At 40.6% G+C, this 23,063-nt stretch overlaps 1 protein-coding gene across 2 annotated transcripts in view; it reads left to right on the forward strand.

The window, feature by feature from the left end:
- Positions 1-23,063, forward strand: part of TRA2B (transformer 2 beta homolog) — a 29,978-nt gene that overhangs the window by 2,007 nt on the left and 4,908 nt on the right. The window contains exons 2-6 of one of the 2 annotated variants that reach the window (XM_081953498.1): positions 6,794-6,927; positions 9,112-9,274; positions 11,145-11,333; positions 17,375-17,490; positions 21,188-21,271. In XM_081953498.1, coding sequence (XP_081809624.1) covers positions 6,794-6,927; positions 9,112-9,274; positions 11,145-11,333; positions 17,375-17,490; positions 21,188-21,271 — 686 coding nt within the window. Of the gene's footprint in view, positions 1-6,793; positions 6,928-9,111; positions 9,317-11,144; positions 11,334-17,374; positions 17,491-21,187; positions 21,272-23,063 lie in introns of both variants that reach the window. The other variant, XM_081953497.1, reaches the window with a different exon arrangement.

Raw genomic sequence — 23,063 nt, forward strand, 5'->3', positions numbered from 1 at the left:
TGAAGAGAAGTTGCTGTCCTTAAGAAATATATATTCAATTCTTCATTAAGTTAATTTCTTAGGTTTGCAAGTAATTGAATTTTGGCTCACAGGTTATGTCTTTTTTTAGGCTGAATAATTGAAATATATTTTATATTATCAGAGTAGCCTCCAAAGATAATTCTGCACTAAATTCTGTGGAATTTTTTTAAACTTGGTTGCATAGTTGTGTTGAGAGCAACAGTGCATGGTAAACACTTACGTAAATGGAAGCAAGACAAAGAAATGCATAGTGGGAGGGTTTTACCTCCTGAAAATTGCTAAACATGCTGCTAGCTGTGAATGCAATTACTGCAAGGTAGAGATATGTGGAAATGAAGGCATAGAAAATTGATAGATGGGGATAAAATTATGAAGGCTTGAACTCTGTGGTAGTTAAACTGAAAGGGATGTGCCAGATCTGTGAAGACAAGGATGAGGGGTTCACATGTTCTTTTTATGAAATCAATTTAAAAGTTTGTAAACTCAGCACTGAAAATTTAATACAAGAAAACTTTTCCTCAAAATATTTTTGAATGTTTAGTTAACACTCACTGAGACTGTGGACTAAAAGAAATGTTGAAGTGCTTATAATCTCTGAATTTCAAAACAAAGTCGTACAGGCTACTCTGTTCAGGCATTCCCCTAATGTAGGAAGCAATCACACTATAGATATTACAAAATTTCTGGTCTCTTCCCAGATTTAATGAAGTAAGGAAAGTGCAAATTGTACTGTAATAGAAGTCAACATTTTTAGTTGTGGCTCCAACAATTTTAATTCTGAATAAACGTGTCTCTTAAAAACTATAGAAATGTGTCCTGTATTGTCCATAAATCAAAATTTGGACTTATATTTGCTGAAACTCCTTACTATTAAAAATTCATCTTGTTTTTAAGATTTTTTTTCTTGGTGACATTGTTTTTACACTTGATTCTTGCTTGTTGCTGGGATTAATTTAAAGATTAGGTTGATTGATTAAAAAATGAAGGCATCTCGTGGACCATTCTATTCCCTAAATTGTTAAAGGGGGGGGGGGGTAGAACATTTTGAGATTCAGGCAAAGAAAAAAAAGGAGGAAATGCTGTACTTGGCAGCAATGTTTATACCATGGATTATTGGACTTCTTACTGTAGCCAACTCAGGGTATTTTTCATTTTTAAAAAATTGAGCACCAGTTGTACTTAGCCTACTCTGCATGTGGATTTCCATAAAAGAGCTGGATGAATAAATGGCATATTTTTGAAAATAAATTATACAGAGTTTTATCTTTCATATTTTACTCAATGATATTGGTCTGACTTGGGAATCACTTTGGTGGAAGAAAATGAATCTACATGAAACATGAAAACCATTAAGATTCTAGAGGAACACGCTTTACTGGTTTCTAGAAAGCTTTTGCTGCCAAAACCAAAGAGGGAATGCGTTTTAAAAGCAGATTATTTTTATGTGGAATGCAATTGTTGGCTCTCATGTAGCATAAACAGGTAATCTTTTTGATCAGTGAACATTTTCAGACTTTCAAAAGCACATCATGAATGCTGTTGCAAAACTGCTATGTAAATCTTGCTTTTCCACAAAATATCTGCAATGTCTTGTCTGGGAACAAGGGGCCAAAATAATAAAAGATACCTAAAAAGTGACCGGAGGGGGGGGTGTCTTCACAAGAAACCTTGTTTTTAAAAATGCTACTTTGTCCTTAAAGCTGTTTTTATGTTATGCTTTATTTGGAATCTTAAATAAAAATGCTTGTTGATTTTAAGTTGAGTTTTTAAAAGTGAAAGGTACTGCTCACAGTCATCCATATAACAATGCTAGAAGACAAACTTTCACTTTTAAAAACTTAGAAAATCAACCAGCATTTTTGTTTAAGATTCCAAATTATGCTTTAAAAACAGCTTTTAAGGACAAAGTAGTGTTTTTAAAAGCAAGGTTTCCTGTTTACTTGTATATTTGTATATAATACCATTCTTCCATCCATATAGAAAATGCATGTGAACGTGACATTTTATTTGTACTTACGTAAGCAACCTGCTGCCTTGCAGATATTTTGTCTACAATTCCCATGATGTCCCAACATGACCGAAGTTGGATGTTGTGGAAATTGTAGTCCAGAATATTTGGAAGGAATTGGGTTGTTGCCATGTATTGAACTATATTTCATGTGCTGAAACCTTAAAAAATTAAATACAATTACAACTTATTTTTATTGCTTTATTAAATGTTTACATCTTTAGAAATGGTATAAAATCAATCTACATAATAAAAAGTTAACAAAATGAAAATAAACCAGTTAATTACAATAACCTCAAACTGCAGTAGAATTCATGGCATTCCATCTTATTTGGCCAACATTTTACTAAAGTGCTTCCAGAATAGCCAAACTTTAACAAACTTCTGGAAGATTGTGAGGGGGCCATCTTCATATCTAGTAATTGTTCTGTTCTAATAGAAGGAACACTCAAAAGTGCTGATTTCTGTGCCACGTCTTACTGGGTATCATGGTGTATGTAAACCTTCAGCAGGTGTTTTCTGTTTGTATAGATGGGGTGAGAATAGACTATCTTGAAAATATCTAGGCCATAAGACTTTTAGGGCTTCATGGGAGATAAATAGCAATTAACTAACTTAATTGCCAATGCAAAATCCCCTGATATTGAGGTAAAGCCACAGTAAAGTGTCTGAGCCATTACCTCATAGGCAGTTGCATTCTGCATCATCTGAAGTCTCTTAGTCTTTCAGGGCAACCCCATATACAACAAATAATAATCCAGTCAATGAGTATCAATACACATAGTCCTCAACTTACAACTTTTCATTTAGTGATCCTTCAAAGTTATAACGGCACTGAAAAAGTTACTTATGACCGTTTTTCACATTTATGACTGTTGCAGCATCCCTATGATCTTGTGATGAAAATTCAGATGTTTAACAACTGGCTCAGATTTATGGCAATTGCTGGGGTCACCTTTTGCGATCTTCTGACAGGCAAAGCCAATGGGGAAGCCAGATTTACTTAACAACCACATTACTAACTTAACTATAGTGATTCACTTAACAACTGTAACAAGGAAAGTTGTAATATGGAGTAAAACTCACTTAACAAATTTCTCACTTAACAACAGAAATTTTGGGCTCAACTGTGGATGTAAGTCAAGGACTACCTGTACCACACAAATGTTTCTATTCAGGGCCTTCTGTTTGAGAATTGTGACAACTGGGTGCACTAGCCAGAGCTGAAAATGGCCTGTTTGTCTACAGGTTACAAATCATTCTGTCTTTTGTTGAAACTGACACCAGTTTAGGGTTTATATTACATTTCCCATGATATATTTGATAGATAATCTTCGGTGTCAATCTGAACCTAGCATCTAATTCATTTTTCCCTAAAACATGCTTAATTATAACACTTTGAACTTTATAGAGGCCTCCAGCTAAATACAGGTAGTGCTCCAGTTATGACAGTAATGGAGCCTGTTCATTACAGTTGTACTTTTGGGACAAACATTAAATGAACTGCGTCAAGTAACAACCAGCCATTCCTGATCGCCCAATGCAATCATTAAATGAACATGTAGATTGTTAAATGGAGCATGCCTCGGGGATAAAGTTAATCCTGGGGGGCTTAGTCCAGGCACAGACCCACCTGCCTCGGAGTCCTCAAGGCCTGCCCCCCGAGATAATCTTTGCTTTGCTTCCCATTCCTTGGGTCCCACATGCAGGATCCTCTCTGCTGGTTGCTCACCTTTTAACATAGACCTCCTCCAGGAAGCTCTGTTGCATTGGGAATGAGAACAAGCTGCCTCCTCTTGTCCCTAGACGGCATGGCTGCAGTCTGGAAGCAAGAGCCATTTTCAGAGTAGTCATAATGAATTGTGGGCCCTTCAAAATGGTGTTTGCTTCTAGGAGGGAAGGAAAAGGAGCTTGTTCTTCCCCGATGCCTCCTGCTGGCTCCCACACATGCATGCTTCATAGCTGACTGTCTTGCCAGTGAAAAACTTGAAGGAAAATGCTGGGCTTGCCTTTTTTTCTTGGTTCTGCTACTGCATTTCCTCCTACCGAGATGCTCTTGCTTTTCTGAAGCAAAACAAAGAACGGTTTTCCACCCTTTCATAGCTTTCTAGCCTGATCAGCTACCTGTTAAGAGACGGCAAACCCACCCCTCATGGCTTTTGCTAGGCTCTGGGAAGACCACAAGGGATTGCTAGCATGTGGAAAGTGGCAGTTGCTTCCAAGAGGTATGGGCAACAGGCCCTCGGGCTGCAGGGTTACATTAGGGCAGGAGGGGGGGGAAAGGGGTGCTTCAATGTCTTTATGGTGAGGTCATAAGGGTGAATGACTGAAGGGTCGCTGCATCGCCATAACTTTGAAACGGGTTCATATGTAGTTTGGGGGCATCTGTCATAACTTTGAACGGTCCTTAAGTGACCTCTATAAACTATGTCCATGATTTCAGTTCATGCAGCTTATATGACACTAGTAAAAAACATTAAATACTCCATATTTGGAGAGACGTTCAGGCTACTAGTTGCTGTGTGAAAAGTAAGTAGCATACTCTGTCTAAATAAACACTGGTTCATTCATTCTCTAACATGTATATTAACCAGAGTTTCCATTTTTATTCCATGGAAATAAATTCCTATTTTGCTCAGTAACTTCCCAGTTTAGTTGAGCTATTTTTGTGTGCCATTCCCATAACTGCATTCTTAATCTGTCATGACTGCTGGATATAATAGACATTATACAGGACTATTTGCAGTCATTTGTTATTTTGATAACCTTTCAAAATTATGAAAAAAATATGGCGCTGTTATCAAAATGTATAAATAATACTTGCTGTAATTGTAAACATATTGTGCTACAAAATCTTGCATCATTTTTAGAAAATATATGAAATCAAATTTGATTTAAACTATATATTGTACATTTTTAAAAGATAAACCCTTTTAGATTTATAGGTCATTTCCAGAATTATTTTTTAAATGAAAAACTTACACAAATATTGTAAATAAGTAAATCCTATTTTTAACAAAATATTCGCTCCCACTTTAATGTGAATACTTTGCCAGGTCACATTTTTCAAATAAGCATTATGTATCAAAAATTTATGAGTTGGGAATTCTTTCTGTTTTCGTGGGGTGTGGGGTGTTGAGGAAAGAGATGTACCAAGAAGTTCAGGTGAGACTGTATCTAGGAACTTACCTTTAGCAGTAACAAGGTATAGTTTTAGCCATTATCAGTGATGAGTGATAAAACTGAAATGTTGCATGAGAGCGCACATAATGTCCTTATTTAATTCTCCTAAGGCTTCCTGTGATGTTACATTTGTATTTTGTATATGGTACAGTAACAGTTGCATTACAGTATTTTTGTATTGTCCGTGCAAATATTGTAGGAACTAGATGTTATTTGCAAAAAGGAGAATTAAAATGAAGTAGTTCTAAAATAATTGATATTAATTATTTAACATAAAAGCTACCAAATTTTAAAATATGAATTTACAAGCTTGGAAAATACATTGTTTAAAACAAATGTATTTTCTGTTGTCATGACTAATTAAAATTTTAGCATAAAATGATCATTGTGACATATCAGAAGTCTGGCAGCACTTTTCTGACTTAAGAAATTTTATAAAAAGGCTTTTATAAGCTTTTACGCGCCTCAGTCCATTTCATTAGCTGCATTTCACAAAAGCTCACACAAGCATATGCTTTTCAATGATTTTCTTTTAGTCAAAAAGGTGCTGCCAGGGGCTTCCTGTTTTTTATTTTTAAGACCATTCTCTTACATATGATAGAATTCTCCATAATTGCTGAAGAAATTAAAGCATATGCTATTGAGAAATAAGGTTCTTCAGTTTATCCATATATTCTGTCTCTATTAAAAATAGCTCAGTTGAGTGGAATGTAAATACATGATTTTGAAAAAATTACAATTTCTAAATGTTAAATATGAAAAAATCATCAGTATGTTAAATCCTCAACTATTTGGACCTCTAAAGTAGGCCTAATAAAGAAATTTGTAGCTGGTCAATCTTTTTCAATTGAATTGACATTTTTCTAAAAAAAAAAAATACAATCATAAACCTGGCATCACAGTATTAGAACAAAACTGCATACTAATTAAAAGCCGTGCAAACACAAAGCATTTTTTCTAGTTTCAGTTTTGACACTAGATATCTATCCTGGAGTTTTAAATATTCTTCATCCTGTTCTTTTTTTATTAAGGTTAATGTTGAAGAAGGAAAATGCGGAAGTCGCCATTTGACAAGTTTTATAAATGAGAATTATTTGAAGCTCAGGAATAAGTGAAGCTGAAATTTGAAAAAAAAGAAAGTGAATGCATGCTAATTATCAGACCAGAAGTCCCACTTATAGAATATTGAGCAATTTGTGTGAAGTGGGGAAGATGAAAGAAGTCAGAATTTGAAACGGAAGAATGAAGAAAAGAAATAAAAATGAAGTTAAGATAAGAAGTAATCTGGAATCTGAAAGCACTACGCTAAGTAATTACTAGTCTGTTTATGTGTCCCTGTATATTTTGATAAACATGCATGCATGCATTATTTGTTTAATAGACGAAAAAACACACAGGGTTTTTTTTTTTTAAGAAGTGCTTAACAGGCAAAAAAAAAAAAATCCTAAATCTAGGCAGTTCTAGTGGCAACTGCCCGGACACATAATGGAGACAAAGAACTTTATTTTTCACCAGAACTTCTTTAGACTAAAATACTAAAGACACTGAACTTAAACTAAATTATGCATTTTCTATACACAGGAGTCCCGTTCGGCTTCCAGAAGTGGAAGTGCTCATGGTTCTGGCAAGTCTCCAAGGCATTCCCCTGCTAGATCTAGATCCAAGGAGGGTTCAAGGCGATCTAGATCAAAATCGAGATCGAGATCTGAATCTCGGTAAGCTTATGTGATGCATATTTTTGTTAAATTTATCTCAAATAAATTTACCTATCTAAATACAAGTAAATACTCTTGCACTGAGCTTAGTGACTGTATTCATGTAGTTTTCTTGGCAGTGTTAACATGAGTGATTTGCAATTATTTCCTTATGGGATTTATGTTTGCAAGCTTTCTTCTTAATTCTAGTGATCTTGGAATTTAGTTCTAAAATTTTCAGATGGTCCTCTGGTCATTAATTCCCAATTGTCATTTATATCTTGTTTAATTACTATAGGTGTTCCTAGTAAATTTAATTGCTGTATTGTACATAAGGATAATATGGGTTATCTTAATTGAAACAGTGGGTGACTAAGTCTTGCTAGGCAAATAAATAATATAGCTGGATCCTAAGATAACTGGACCCTAGAGTTCATTACAGGTAGTTCTCAAATTACGGCCATTCATTCAGCAACCATTTGAAGATACTGAATGAAAGAACTTACAACTGGTCCTTGAAGTTCCGATTGTTGCCATGTCCCTATGGTCACATGAACAAAATTCAGGTATTGGTAACCAGCTCGTACTTACAACTGGTTACAGCAATTCATGGTCACCTGATCACCATTTCTGACCTTCCCTGCTGGCTTCCACAAGCAAAGTCAGTGGGGAATCTAGCAAGGAAGATCACATTGCTCAGGTAAGTCTCCCTCCTGCCCCCATTTACTCAGATGCACCTTTACCTGCACACAGCTTCCTTGTACTTGTGTGCATGACACAACCCTGGTTCCCAGCCTTTCTAGCACCAGGAACCAATTTTGGAAGAGTTGTCTTCCACAGACCGGGGGGTGGGGTGGTGGTCATGTACAACCTTGATCCCATGCATGTGCAGATGAAGCTTTCCTTGCCCACCGCTTGCGTGACGTGTTCCTAACAGGCCACAGCCCAAGGGTTGGGGACCCCTGCCCTCCAATCCACACAGCCTACTAAACATGAAAGAATCATCAATAAACTTAACTATTAGGAATGGAAAACCTCCAAGACCTCTCCATCCCACAGTGGCACCCTGTGCTCCTTGCCTTACTTCCTCCATTTTCAGCTCAGCGACTCGCACATCTTGAGTTACAACAACAATCTCGATTGCTTTGCTAAGTAGTGCAGTCATCACACAACTGCATTACTTAATGATGGCAGTCCTGCTTTAATTGCAATCAACCTGAGGAGTACCTGTACACAAAGGTTAAAGTTTAATATTCTAGTACCTCTAGATTTAAATAATGTCTGGCAATATGTAAAAAACATACAGTATATGTGTACATGTATTTATATATGTACATATATGAACATTCCACCGTCAGAGAAGTGGATTCCAGAGTTGTCCATGAAGTTAACATACCAACAGTAGAACAATATGTCAATGAGGAGAGGAATAAAAAATCTGTCTTCGTATATTTTTGCTTTGAAATTCCCAATGCCTCACTTGGATTCACTTACACCAGAAACATATTGTAATTCAAATACATTTCGGATATATCCTTTTCCTATTGAGCTCTTCAGGAAAGTGCATGCTTCCGGTTTCCTTCCCATAATAAGTATAATTGAAGGCAACACAGGACCTTTGTTGCAGTATTGATGTAACTAAGGGTGTGCACAGAATGAGAAAAATATCCTGAGCCTAGATCAATCAACTGTCCCACATTGCAGTGGAACAAAACTTTAAGCAATTTGAGTGTTCTGCTGTAACTAACTTTGAGTTAGAAACTCAAACATTGCATTTGAATTGTTGATTTTGTAGTTGAAATGTTTTGTGCATTGGTTCATTTCTTCTGTATTAACCTTCAGGTACAACGTAAAATCTGTTTCAGATTAGCCAGTGTGACCTGAACTGCTTTTATTGTCATTATGCCTTTTGCTCCCATCCTTTTTTGGAAGCACCCCCCAGAGGCCACAGGATTATGTAACTAGAAATGTTGTGAACTCAACTTATTGGCCTTTTAATTCCAAAAAATATTATTCCTGAGTCAGTTGAAAATGTTGGTTTTACCAATTCCAGGAAATGCTTACAGTCTTCATTCTTTGATAGGAGCATTGCATACATATAGATGATGTACATTTTAGTTCTAATATAGTAGCAATTTTATAGGTCCATTATTGAGATGTGTGTTTGTCGTTCACTATGACATTTTTAATTTGCATGCTTTGTAGATCCAGATCAAGGAGAAGTTCTCGCAGACATTATACAAGGTCACGTTCACGTTCTCGATCCCACAGACGATCACGAAGCAGATCTTATAGCCGCGACTATCGTCGCCGACATAGTCACAGCCATTCTCCTATGTCTACTCGTCGGCGTCATGTTGGCAACAGAGTAAGGCTGGGATGGCAGCAGTTGACCAGAGATAATTCAGCTGTGTGTGTCTTTGGAGGTTCTAAAGTTTTCAAATTACCCAGAAATTTTGTAAAGTTATAATTGTATTGTTAATAATGCTAATATTGTTAAAGTTGTATTGATTATAAATGTATTTAGTAAATTTTATTTAAAATAGATATTGCATACTAATGATTTGTATTATGTCTTAATTTACATCTTTGAGTTTGCTTTAAAGTTTGCTAAGACATTTTTAACTCTTAATGAGTCATGTCATGATTTTTTTTATATAGATTATGTATATAGTTTACTACATTTTAAGATGGAAAGCAGCTGTTGATAGTTATTCATTGTAATGATTTTAATTATTCACTGCAGAAAAAAACATAGATTCACTTCTATCCAACTTCATGTTCTAACAAAAATGTCTTGTATAAACAAACGAAGAATTTCAGTAGAAGTATAGTAAAAAAAAAACCATTGCACAAAATCTCTAATTCAGAGATTCTTAAGTCTTTGGGCAATGGACCCCTTTGAGAATATGTTGTAACTTATAGAGTCCTTTTAAGAAAATGCATAAAATAAGATATATGGCTGTAGATTGTATTATAGGGAAAATGATTTTTACAGATAGTCCTCATTTAGCAATCACAATTGGGATGGTCATTAAGCAAACAGTTGTAAGACTGTGCTTAACGGTCTTCAGCTTTCCTTTGCCTTACAAGTTGTCCTAGATTCATGATCATTCAATTACCAATTATTCAAAGCTATATTGATGTTGAAAAAAAGTACTTGCTGTCCAGTCTTTGCACTTACTGCTCTTGCAGAATCTCCACATTCCTGATCACAATTTAGACGTTTGGCACCTGACATGTATTTATGACAGTTGCAGCCTCCTGGCATCAAGTAATCAGCATTTAACTACCTTTCCGGGGAGCTTCCAACAAGCAAAGACTGTGGGAGAGGCATGAATTGTTTAATGACCATAGTGATTTATGCAACAATGGTGATGAAAAATTTGTATAATCAGGCACAGCTCACTTAATGACATAACACTTAGCAATAAATTCCCCATGCTAATTGTAATAAGTCAAACCTACCTGTACAAACCTGCAACAGTCATAAATGTAAGTATTGGTTGTACTTTTTTGTCAACAGCGTGCCTACAAAGATTGCTAAACAAGGACTACCTGTACTCAAATATAGTTAATCAAAATTCTTTTAAAAAAAATATATGTAATATATGGTTGTCTTAATACATTAAATCAGTAAGAAACTACGGTTCAGTTCAGCTACAGGTTATTGAAAATAAAATTGTATTTTTTCCCATCCATGGACCCTCTAAAATCTAATCACAAGTGTCCTTGGACCTTTAGTTAAAAATCCCTTCTCTGATCTAAAGAGATGTGTAGTATTGTTTTAGTCAGTGCAAAGCTATTTCTGTATTATGTATCCAAAAGTGTCCCTGTTGATTAACAAACACTTATCTAAATCCCTACTGGGTGAAGAGATCTCATGTATGAGCAAATGTATTATGAAAAAAAGGAAGCTTCTCATGTCCAAACAAAAAGAAACATGCTGTAGTAATACAAAAGTGAATCATGTTAAGCATGAGAGATCACAGCTCCCAATAATTATCAGTACTTGTTAGTGTATTCTAAACTTAGTTTTTATGTTAATGAGTACAACAGAACATTCTGGTGATTTGGAGAGTATTCTGCTCTCTGCTTGCTTTTTTTACTCTAGGAATGGCAGTTTATTATTTAACATCAAATAGATATTTTTAAATTGTATCGGAAAGTACTTTGTTTCTTTTATAGAACACTCACTTCTTATGAGAATTTCTTTTCTTTTTTTTTTTTTTATGCAGGCAAATCCAGACCCAAATTGTTGTCTTGGAGTATTTGGATTAAGCCTATATACAACAGAAAGAGATCTGAGAGAAGTATTCTCCAAATACGGTCCAATTGCTGATGTTTCTATTGTATATGACCAACAGTCTCGGCGTTCTAGAGGATTTGCTTTTGTTTATTTTGAAAGTGTTGATGATGCTAAGGAGGTAAGGAATTGTCTTTATATTGAATTATATTAATGTGTGCAAAATCATGCTAATTAAAATTGTATAAACATTTTTCCAGAATAAAAAAGGAATATATTTCATAGGATCATGTTAATAGCTACATATACTTTCTGTTTCTCCCTCATTTTACCTTCATCAGTTGTAAAGTATGTTAGGGTTTAAGACTGCAGTTGTCCACTGAATTTTATGACTGAAGTAATTTCAATGCAAATGTAATTGTCTCTGGTATTTAAATTGGTATATCATAGTAAGAATATAGTTTTCTTTATTATGACATATTCTGGATTTCTGTAAAGAGCTACATAATTCTCTATACTTCTCTGTGAAATAAGTTAATTCTCCTAGGCACTGCTTGGAGTGTCCAAGCATGAGTTAACTTCAGCTTGCTGCCCAAGGACAGTTCAAAGTTTGTGTAGCCACGCCTCCTGCTCCCCTCAGAGGCTCAGTTTAAAAAACCCAGTCACCCTAAAAGGACACAGTTGGGGAGCTCCAGTTCTTGGACAGCAAGTTGGACTCTCCAATAGCCTAGTCTAGCCTCTTTTTTCTTATTTTTGTGTTTAGTGTATAGATTAGGTTTCTTGTTTTATTTCTCATTTAAAACTCCTATTGGCTGAAGCACGGAACAGGTGGCTTGGAGCGGCTTTCCGCGATCACCGCATTTGAGGCACCACCGGGAGGGTTGTCAGCGGCTGCTGGCAAGCTCCAGGGCAGGTAGGTAGCATAGGGATCCCCAAAAGCTGTCAGAAGACCATTTTGTAGCCAGAGGCTCTACTGAGCCTTTCGAATTGCCGACAGCTTCCCGGTGCGTTCCAAAGCTTGCGGTGGCCATTTTGAAAGGGAAAAAAGTGGCACGCTTTATTTCCAAGCCATTTTTTTTTTCCTTGCCGCAGCCTGGTTCCACAGCAGATCACCGCTGGGAGAGCTTCTTAACTTGGGATCTCGCTCTGGGGCTCCAGGCAGGTCCCCCCCTCCCCAGGAAGACCATTGAAAGCGGCTGCAGGGAGTTTGGCTTTCTCAGACCATTCCCTGCTTTACCTCAGCGCAGATCTTCAGCACCTTGGGACTTCCAAATTTGGCGCCAAAATATTGCTGGCTGTTATTGATCCCTGCTGAGCCCCGATTCTCCTCAGGACTTGGACTGAATTAAGGGGGCCTAATTCCAGAGCCATATCACATACAAGACTATTTGCCACAGACTGATAGGGCTGAAAGTGAGCCATGGCCAACAAGAGTGTGGCTGAAACCAGGGATCAAGCTGAGCCTACCTCTAACAAGTGCAGCAGGCCCAACCCTGCTGCTAAAGGGGACAGTGCAGCGTGCCCTTCCAAAGGGAAACAGGAAAGCCAGGAAAGTCTCAAAAGGCAGCAGAAAGATTGGCTGAAAGGAGACAGAAGGTCCTGGAGAAGTAATTTCACAAGGCAGTTAGTGCCCAGGCATAAACTGTACAAGTCAGGGAACCTCCACCAACCCAGGTTCCTGCAGACATCCCCACAGGATATTCCATGGGAGGGCTCCCCATCTCTGGCAGATGAAGGGGACTTTGGGTTTTCCCCCAATCCTTCCAGGGCTTCCCCCAGGTCTCCTGTTTCCTCCCTGGAAGAGGTGGACATGGATGAGGCCTGCTCTCTAATGTGGGAGGAGTCTCTTCCTCCTGGCCCTAATTCTGGAGACACTCCTGAGTTATCCCAAGCGATGCAGGAGGTGGTCGCACGGGCAATATCACAGGGGATTGCAGATGATATTCAACAGCTGGGTCTCTCCTTGCCCCTCCAGAACATGGCCAAGCCTAGGGTGCAGACCACAGGAGCTCATCCTCATTCCACCGGGGTCTCCCCTCCTGCTTTTCAAGCTGCTAGCCAACCTCCCTGCTGGAGATACTAGATCGCGCCAAGACGTAAACAAGATTATTGCGGCGGTCGAATATTCGGCCGACACTTCCCTTGATGCCACCAAATTTTCCTCTAGGGCTACGGCATCTAATGTGACCACCCCGCTGCCTGCTGTGGCTCCGCCACTGGCAGGCAGACATGAAAGCAAAGTGGAAGTTGGCCTTGGCTCCTTTCAAGGGTGGTAAGCTCTTTTTGTGCAGCCTTGGACTCAGTCTTAATTGAGTCCAAGGACAAACGCAAGATCTTATCAGCGGTCACCAAAAAGTCAGACTGCAAGGGTCACCCCTTCTTTCGTAGGCAGCCCTTTCGGAACAATGACTCCCCTTCCACTACTGGGGGATTTTCCAGATCCCACCCCCAAATGGAGGACCATTAAGGCGTCCTTCAGGGACAAAAACAGACAACAGGGTAACCGTAGGTCCTTTTGAGGAGGGTTCTCCAACTGCTCCTTTCGCAGACCCAAGTGACCATCACCGGTCATCTCACATCGGGGGTCGGCTACAGCTATATGCCACCAGTGGGAGAGGAGAACGACGGACACTTGGGTACTGAACACTCTCCGTCACAGCCTTACCTTGGACTTTCTTTCCTTTCCTCCCCTGACTTTCATCTGCTGCCCCCTTCCAAAATCGATCCACAAGCGACAATTGATGCAGGCAGAGATCCAGCATCTATTGGACATAGCGGCCATAGAACAGGTGCCCCGGAGTCAAGAGGGCAGAGGATTCTACTCGATCCTCTTTCTAGTTCCCAAAGTCTCGGGAGGGGTGAGAACCATACTGGACCTCAAGAAACTCAGCATCCACATAGCGTACAAGCGCTTCAAGATGCAATGTCTCCAGACCATCTTGGGTTGCATCAGGCAAGGCGACTTCCTGACATCAATCGACCTGAAGGAGGCATACCTGCACGTTCCCATTCATCCAGCGCATCACAAGTTTCTGAGGTTCCAGTTTGCAAACCAGCATTACAAGGCTCTCCCCTTCGGCCTATCTTCAGCCCCCAGGACGTTCACCAAACTTCTGGCTGCTGTCGCTGCACATCTCAGGGCCCATCCAGTAAGGATTGTTTGTCGTCCAGGGAGCGAGCGTGTCAAGATCTCAACATCACCATCCACGCACTACAGCAACACGGGTTCTCCGTCAATCTGGAGAAGAGCCACTTGGAGCCGACCTCCAGAATTCAACACCTGGGCACTGTGATCGACTCCAGAACCTGCAGAGAGTCCCTCACACAGGAGCAGAGGGACAGTATCACATCCCTTGTACGTCAGATCAGGAAATCCAGGTCAGCACCTCTAGTGACTCTATCCCAGCTACTGGGGAAGCTGATCTCGTGCATTGCTGTAGTTCCTTGAGCACGGCTGCATGCACAGGATCTTCAGTGGTGTTCCTTCTTCCCATGCAGTGGCGCAAGGCCAACAACTCCAAAAGGGTGGTCAGCGTTCCCCCAAGGGTGATCCGGTCATTCGGGTGGTGGCAATCCTCAGCGCTGATGAGGGGGTTCCTCTTCAAGGAACCAGAGCATCTGGTCATAACAACAGACGCCACCTTGTACGGCTGGGGCGCCCACCTACAGACACACGTGGCACAGGGCAGATGGTCGCAGGCAGAGCTCGCCCACAACATAAACTGGCTGGAGCTCAGAGCCACCAGACTAGCCCTGTGCCACTTCCGTCGGTTCGTCGAGGGCCGCCATGTCCTCATTCTGACGAACAACATCGCCACCAAGGCCTACGTCAATCACCAGGGTGGCACTCGGTCAACGGCCTTGATGTCGGAGGCAGAGGCCATAGGATGATGAGCGGAGCGTCACCTCGAGTCCTTGAAAGCGGACCACATCTCGGGAGGACAATGTGACAGCAGACTGGCTGAGCAGGACAACCATCAGCAACTGAGTGGCAGCTTCATCCATCTCTGTTCCAACAGCTGACACAGAGATTCGGCCTCCCGATTCTAGACCTGTTTGCCAGTCCCGAGAACACTCAGCTTCCCCGATTCTTTTCAAGATTCCAATGCTCTGGCACAGAGGGGATGGACGCCCTTCAAAGCCGTTGGCCTCCTGGACTGTTGTACACATTCCTGCCCCTTCCACTGATACCTCAGGTGATCAGGAAGATCTTACGGGAGGGTGCCAAAGTACTACTAGTCGCTCCGCACTGGCCAAGGAGGTCCTGGTTCGCCGACCTTGTCAGCCTGTCAGTGTCCAGGCACTGGTGCATACCTCAGGAGCAGTTCTCCCTCAGCCAAGGGGCCATTCCACACCCGGACCCTCAATGGTTTCAATTAGGTTTCAAGTGTGGCACTTGAGGGGGAACTCATAAGACAGGACAGTTTCTCTGACAAGGTCATCCGCACCATCCAGGCGTCCAGGAGGCCTGCTACTGTGCGGATCTATGATGCCACATGGAGTAGTTTCTCCGCTTGGTGCCACAGCAGCGACAATTCCGCAAATCCTGGATTTCCTTCAGGAGGGCTTGGATAAGGGCCTTGTCGCCAACACACTTCGGAGGCAGACAGCAGCCCTAGCCACCATCTTGTCCAGAGACGGTTCTGAACCGCTCAGCAGACATCCAAGGGTTCGCAGTTTCCTGAAAGGGGCTACCAACCTACACCCTCCGACGGTATACCGATACCCATGGGACGTATCGATTGTCGACGGTACACCGATACCGATGGGACTTATCGGTTGTCTTGCAGACCCTAACATCGCCGCCGTTTGAACCACTTCGCTCGGTTTGTCTACAGCATTTGTCATTCAAAACTCCCTTTCTCATAGCCATCACCTCAGCGTGTAGAATTTTGGAGCTGGCTGCGCTCTCCATTAGGGAGGACCTTTGTGTGATTCATTCGAACAGAGTCATTCTGCGATTGGATCCAACATTTCTACCAAAAGTTAATAGCTTATTCCACAGAACGCAGGAGGTGATCCTTCCCAACTTTTGCCCGCATCCTAGTCATCCCAGGGAGTATGTCTGGCACAAATTGGATGTGCGCCACACTGTGCGGGTCTACAAAAAGAGAACAGCCTCTTTTCGCAAGTCGGAATCGTTCTTCATATCATTCCAGCCCACTTCAATGGGCAGGAAGGTGTCATCTTTCACCATAGGTCGTTGGCTACACGCCTGCATTAAGCTGGCTTACGAGCAACAATCAAGGCCTGTTCCTCCTCGTATAACAGCACACTCCACGAGGAGTGCCGCGACGACTGCTGCCTGGGCCATTCAAGCGCCTATTGAGATCTGCAGGGCGGCTACTTGGTCTTCGCTGTCACCGTTCATTCGGAATTACAAACTGGACTCTTTTGCCTCTGCAGAGGCTTCATTTGGAAGGAGGGTCTTACAGCAGGTCCTTGCAACTCCTGCTAACCAGGACATTCCTTCTTCCCACCCTGGGACTACATAGCTTGGGTATGTCCTATGCTTGGACACTTCAAGCAGCGCCTAGGAGAATGACCGTTGGCTTACCTGAATGGTCGTTCTCTAGGCGCTGCAGGAGTGTCCAACCCCACCCTGGGATTTCATAAGGGTGCGGAACGTGTCACATCTATGGCACAGACTTTCTCCATGCAGCATCCTTCTGGGTATGATACCTTCGTTTTTTAAACTGAGCCTCTGAGGAGAGCAGGAGGCGTGGCTACACAAACTTTGAACTCAGTCCTTGGGCAGCAAGCTGAAGTTAACCTATGCTTGGACACTCCTGCAGGGCCTAGAGAACGCCCATTCAGGTAAGCCAACGGTCATTTGAGAGATAATTGGTCAGGTAGTCCCAATAATTTAATAGTAATTGTAGGGATTTGAATCCTATTTGATTATGTCCTGTTTTGTTCAGTTGTGTCACAAATAATTTTGTATATTACAAAATGTTTCATTCTTACATCCAGCATAATCTTAGCCTTCTTTCATGATAGAGAAATCACAACTTTTATGAAAATAAGACCCAGGCTACGATGAATAAATTCACAAGAAATTGTATAAGTTACGACTCTTTTTTCCCCCTAAGCAGATAGTATGGGTAGTTTTGCAACATTGTTAAAGCTACCCTGATAGGTTTTCCACTCCAGCTATTAATTTTATATCTAGTTGTGATTAAGTTAAATTTATTCTGCAATATATTTTATATTCTCATTTAGGCAAAAGAAAGAGCCAATGGAATGGAGCTTGATGGGAGAAGAATCAGAGTTGATTTCTCAATAACAAAAAGGCCCCACACACCTACTCCTGGAATTTATATGGGGAGACCTACTTAGTAAGTTTGTCTTAATTCATTGGGTCAAAATTTCCAACAACTAATTCCATATTTTAATGTTATATATGGGTAGTTTTGAATATAGAACACAGCATTCTGTACCAAATAATAACATTCAAATTTGGTATACAATCTACAATTATGAAATCAGTCAAACCTTTAAAAATATGATTAAGCATAAGTTATTTTGCATTTTTGCAGAACTGTTTTAGGAAGTATTACGAGTCCTTGTGCTCCCTGAGCTAGGTTGTTTATTTTCAAATGTTTCATAGCCAACTAGGTAACATCTTCACTGCTAGACAGGAGTGGGTCATTTGGACCATTCTTACATACAATAGCTTTCCCTGTTGGTGAGGGTATTATTTTCTCCTTAGTATTTCCTTGATTAGGCTTTTGGTTGCTGCTTGATTGTTTGGTGCTAATCCCTGATTTATCTGCATGTTGATTGCTGACATGGAGATAGTCTGGGCTTTTTGTTTACTTTTTAGCTTTTTATTGACTTTTGAATACTATGTCTATTTATTTCCTTTTTTCTGAGTGTCAAGCTTCCTATTACTGAGCACCGTGATGGCGAACCTATGGCACGCGTGCCACAGGCGGCACACGGAGTCATATTTGCCAGCATGGCAGCTCTCCGCTCCAGCACACATGCATGTGCCGGCCAGCTGATTTTCAGCCTTTCGGGGGAGGCCATTTTCATCTCCCAGGCTTCAGGAAAGCCTCTGGAGGCTGGGGAGGGCGAAAAACGGGTCAACTGGAAGTTCATTGACCTGTTGGGCTTGTTTTTCGCCCTCCCCAGACTCTGGAGGCTTTCCTGAAGCCTGGGGAGGCCGTTTTTACCCTCTCCAGACTTCAGGAAAGCCTCTGGAACCTGGGGAGGGCATGTTTTGTGAAATTAAGGGGTTTTCATCCTGTCTTCAGGCTAGTTTGTGTTCATGGATGTGCTCTGCTTGTCTAACTATATAGTGGCTGTTGCAGTCTTTACACTGTATATTATAGATGACCCCATGTTTTTTTTCTCTTTGGGCTACTGGTTCAGTTTAATCAAGATGTTTTGAAAGCTTTCATTGGTTTATGCGCTACTGCGATTCTCTGTGGTTGTAATAGTCTGTTGCTTGTTTTTGAGATGTTTTTGATTAATGGCAGTGTTGTCTTTTTCGTAGTTTGTGTTGGTTGTATTGTAATGGGTTGAGTGGTCAAGCACTCTTTGATAAATTTGCTTGGTTATCAATTTGTTGGGAACTATTCTGTGTTACTGCAGTGCATTTGTGCTTGTCTGAATAATGTTCTTAGCGTCTCTTGAGGGAGGTTGGGTTGTTACTTATTTAGTGGAGCACTTGTTAGTTTGGGTGGTTTTTCAATAGACTTATATTTTTAATTTGCTGCCATTTTCACTGCTAATGACCAGTATGTTATTGTTTTCTTCCTCTCATGAATGTTACTTCTTTGAAGATGTTGATTGTTTCAAGTTTCCTCTCTATTTTCCATAAAGACAAATGTATCATCTACATACCAAATCCATACTTTTGGTTGTGTGTGGATGAGAGTGCTGTAGCTTCTAGACATTGGATTACAGTCTCTGAGAATGGTGATCCCATGGGCATTGGTTTTCCATAAGTAGGAAATAATTATCATGAGTATTCAAAATATGAGGATGATTAGACATGATTAGATATAGACATGAACCTGTGTATTCTTTTCAGATAAAAATATTTTACATTTGAGTCTTTTTACACAATGTTGTGTGTTGTAGTGATACTAGGGCCTTACTTACAGGATGATGCTCCAAACATAACTGCCTGTGACAAGACTTTCAGCATTAAAAATGTCACATGGCAGGCAGGCAGGAAAGAATCATATAGTAAAAAAACCACAATATTATGTTGCAAAACAGGTCTCATTCTCTTTTGCTATCCTGATTTCATAGTCTCCGTGAAAGGGGGTCAAGTGGCCTAGCAGTTGAGATGCCGGGCATGGCCACCAGAAGGTTGATAGTGTGAGACCCAAAGTACCATGCAACTGGGTGAGCTCTCATTCTTGCCTTAGCTCCTGCCTGCCTTGCAGTTCACAAGAATGCAAATGCAAGTAGATAAATACAGTAGCTGCTAGTTTGATGGAAAGGTAACAGGGTTCTGTGCACCATGGCATATAGTTATGCTGGCCACATGACCCCAGAAGCCTACAGACAACACTGGCTCTCTGGGCTAGGAAACTGAGCTGAGCTCCATCTCCTACAGTCAGATATGACTGCACAACGGAATCCTTTACCTTTTAAATATATATATATATAGTCTTGTACAACATGTCAAGCTGTAATATGTTCCTACAACTGACAAGCAGAATGCTGTTGTATGTTGTTCTACTTATACCTAATTTATGAATCGATACAACTAACAAATCATAAACTGTTCTACCAAGATTAGTTTAGCAAATCAGAAATGAAAAAGATAATTGGTTTGTACAGTGTGATAAACAAGCTGGGGATGGATTTATCCATGGCAGATTAGGCAACATGCAGCAGCAGGTCAGTCAATTATAAGGCTTGACAGAGAACTGTATTTGAAGAGAAAAGTATTAGACCATGCCTCAAATGAATGAGTATTTTTCAGGAATGCACACTAGTAATCATATTAGCACAGCAAAAGATACACCTCTGATACTTTCTTCAAGGCATGCCTATTATATGTTCCAAATTACATTGTGTTCTTTAAACCTGGATCAGCGCACAGCCCTAGTTTTTTATTGAGTTATATCACAACTTTCTATGTTTTACAAATGTGAATATGAGACCCACAGAACATTCTGTTTTGGCTGCATTAACAGTAGTCTTTGACTAACTGCTATAATGAAGCCTGCCCATCATGATCATAAGTTGTGCCTATTATAAAATGGGACAGTCATATGACCATCCTGATTTTACAACTTTTTTTGCACCATTGTAAAGTGACCGCATAGTCATTAAGCAAGCCAATGGTTCACTATGGGCTCAGGTTTGCCAAAAACTGGAAGTATATGCCAGTTTTTTGACAAAACTGCTGTAAAACAAGTGACGTGACTGCAGGACACTGCAAATGGATATCAAACTACTGACCGGAGGGCCCAACCATCGGAACTTTGAATCTGGGTTGTAACCAAGGTATGTCCATTGTAACTTTGAAAAGTTGCTAAGCAACCATCTTACGTCAAGGGCTACATGTATTTTATCCTTCCCCAGCTGATATTCATTGACACTCATATTTTTAAAACAAGGTTGACAGCAGAGCTCTATGAGTTTGCATATCAGTCTGCAAATGCAGTATTGAGTAGGAAGAATTAAGTCAGCTTGTTTCTTAAGCCACATTAATAGCACAGTACATAGAGTAGTTGTTTCATTATGTATTTAGCGCATTGTGAACCCACAAAAAGCTTTAAAATCATTCTTATCTGGAGATACAACAATGACCTAGGGGGGAAAAGAAAGTTAACAGATAAGATGTGACTGCAATGAATATAACTGCCTTCATAGTGCAAAACTTGATATAACTGTTTAACATATTTTTCTGGTATTATAGAAGTATTTTATATGTCTTGATATTACATTTTTAACATATACTATATTATCTGAGCACTATTTGATAGAAAAATGGCTTTTTACTTTATTATACATATATAAGCCATTTGTCTTTCTAATACTATATTATATATACTTCCCATTTAGTGGTAGTTCCCGACGGAGAGACTATTATGACAGAGGTTATGACAGAGGCTATGATGACCGTGACTATTATAGTAGATCATACAGGTGAGTCTGCCTGCCTGTTTATCTCAGTCCTTCCCTCCTTCCCTCCCCCCCTTTTCTATTGTCTCTGTCACCCTCTCCATCCCTTTTTTCTTAACAGTACTGATGTCTTCCCAAATCTATTTAATTAGTTGTTTGATAAGATTGCATATTCTTCAGAACTGCAATTTATTTATATGGCTGCCTGTTCTGTCCCGTGATTCTAATAAATAGGCAGACACAGGTGTGGCTGTCTGCCACGACTAATTACAGAGATAAAACCACACCTTGGCTAGGAGCCTAGAATGCTATCTTCAAGAAACCAAGATTAGACTTACGGAATGCTTTCTCAACGGCTAGTAAAATGGACTGTTGTTTCCTGCAAAGATTCCCCTCCCGTTGCTCCACCTATAAACTCTTTGGGAGGGGCCACAACCTTAGCCAGTTGTCCTTACTTCTTTCTATGACGTCTTCTCCACAGCTGTTCCTATCTCAGCTCTACGCACATGCACATCAGGGACAACCTCCCTCTGTTCCTCTTCACTGCTCCCTGACACAGATGCCACCTGGTGGCCAACAGGCCTTTTTAGTTCCTGCTCTGACTCCAAACACCCTCCAGAGTCTTCCTCATCCTCCAGAGCAGTCCCACAATGGTCTGAGCTGTCAGAGTCCACCAACAGCCACTGCTGAGCCACAACAGCTGCCCAACATATGAAACACAATTCAGAGTGACTCACAATAGCAATAGAAAACAAAAGAACAATACAAAAAAAACCCTCTTCCAACACAACCATTTCCAGGCTTCAAATTCACACTATCCCAGCACATGGGGGAAGAGCCTTCTGGAAGAGGAAGAGGATGGGGGCCTGACAGACCTTGGGGGAAGAATGTTGTGGAATGTAGAAAAGGCACAATTCCTACGTACCAGTAAATGGCAATATTTAAGAGTAGGAACCTAAAGCTTGCTCGCTCTAATCAGCCTGACTCCATTACATGTAGGGCTTTAAAGGTAGTAGCTATCGTCTTGAATTATACCTGAAAAAAACCCTGGGAATTTTGTGCACCCTGCACAGTGGCAGTCTATAATGGCAAACCTAGCAACATACAGTGCAGTATATGCCACCTCGCTCTGGACCAATTGTAACTTTTGGGTTGCTTTCAAGGTCAATGAGTCAATAGCCCAACTGGGAAGTGACAAAGGCATGAGTGATTATAAGCAAGACCTTCTAGTCCAGGAATGGATATGATTGGTATCCAAAGCGAATCTCTGCAAAAAGCCTCTTAACGATGGCTACAACCTGCTTTGTAGGTAGAAGCAGTAAATCCACAGGGATACCAAATTGCCAACTGTTCAGAGGTGTGCTACCCTGTCAAGAGTCGCCGATAACCCAGCAGCAGACCACGGGGCCAAATATCCAAAGCCACTCCCAAGTTGATAGGATTGAATCAGAACTGTTTCCTCCCCATTCAGATCTTCACATCTTTTAGACGCTGGTCACACCACCTCAATCGTCTAGCCAGAGCTAGAGATGTATAATCCCATGCTGTCGAATGACCCCACCCAGCAATTCCATGTAAATGTTAAAGAACAGTGGGAGACCAAGCCTTAAGGCACCCCATGCTTCAGGGGCTTAGGGTTAGGTTTTTCCCACTCAACACTTGACTGGAAACCAGACACAGAGGAAGGAGAAGAACCACTACAGTATCTCCCAATCCCAAAATACTGTTGTCATGCTGAGAAATCTAGATGGTTGCATAGCTCAATCCTAAATCATCTACAGATCACCTGCAAGTGTGACCAGTACCATCTCTCGAG

The sequence above is a fragment of the Natrix helvetica genome (assembly GCF_964273705.1).
Source record: "Natrix helvetica genome assembly, chromosome: 5".
NCBI lineage: Eukaryota > Metazoa > Chordata > Lepidosauria > Squamata > Natricidae > Natrix > Natrix helvetica.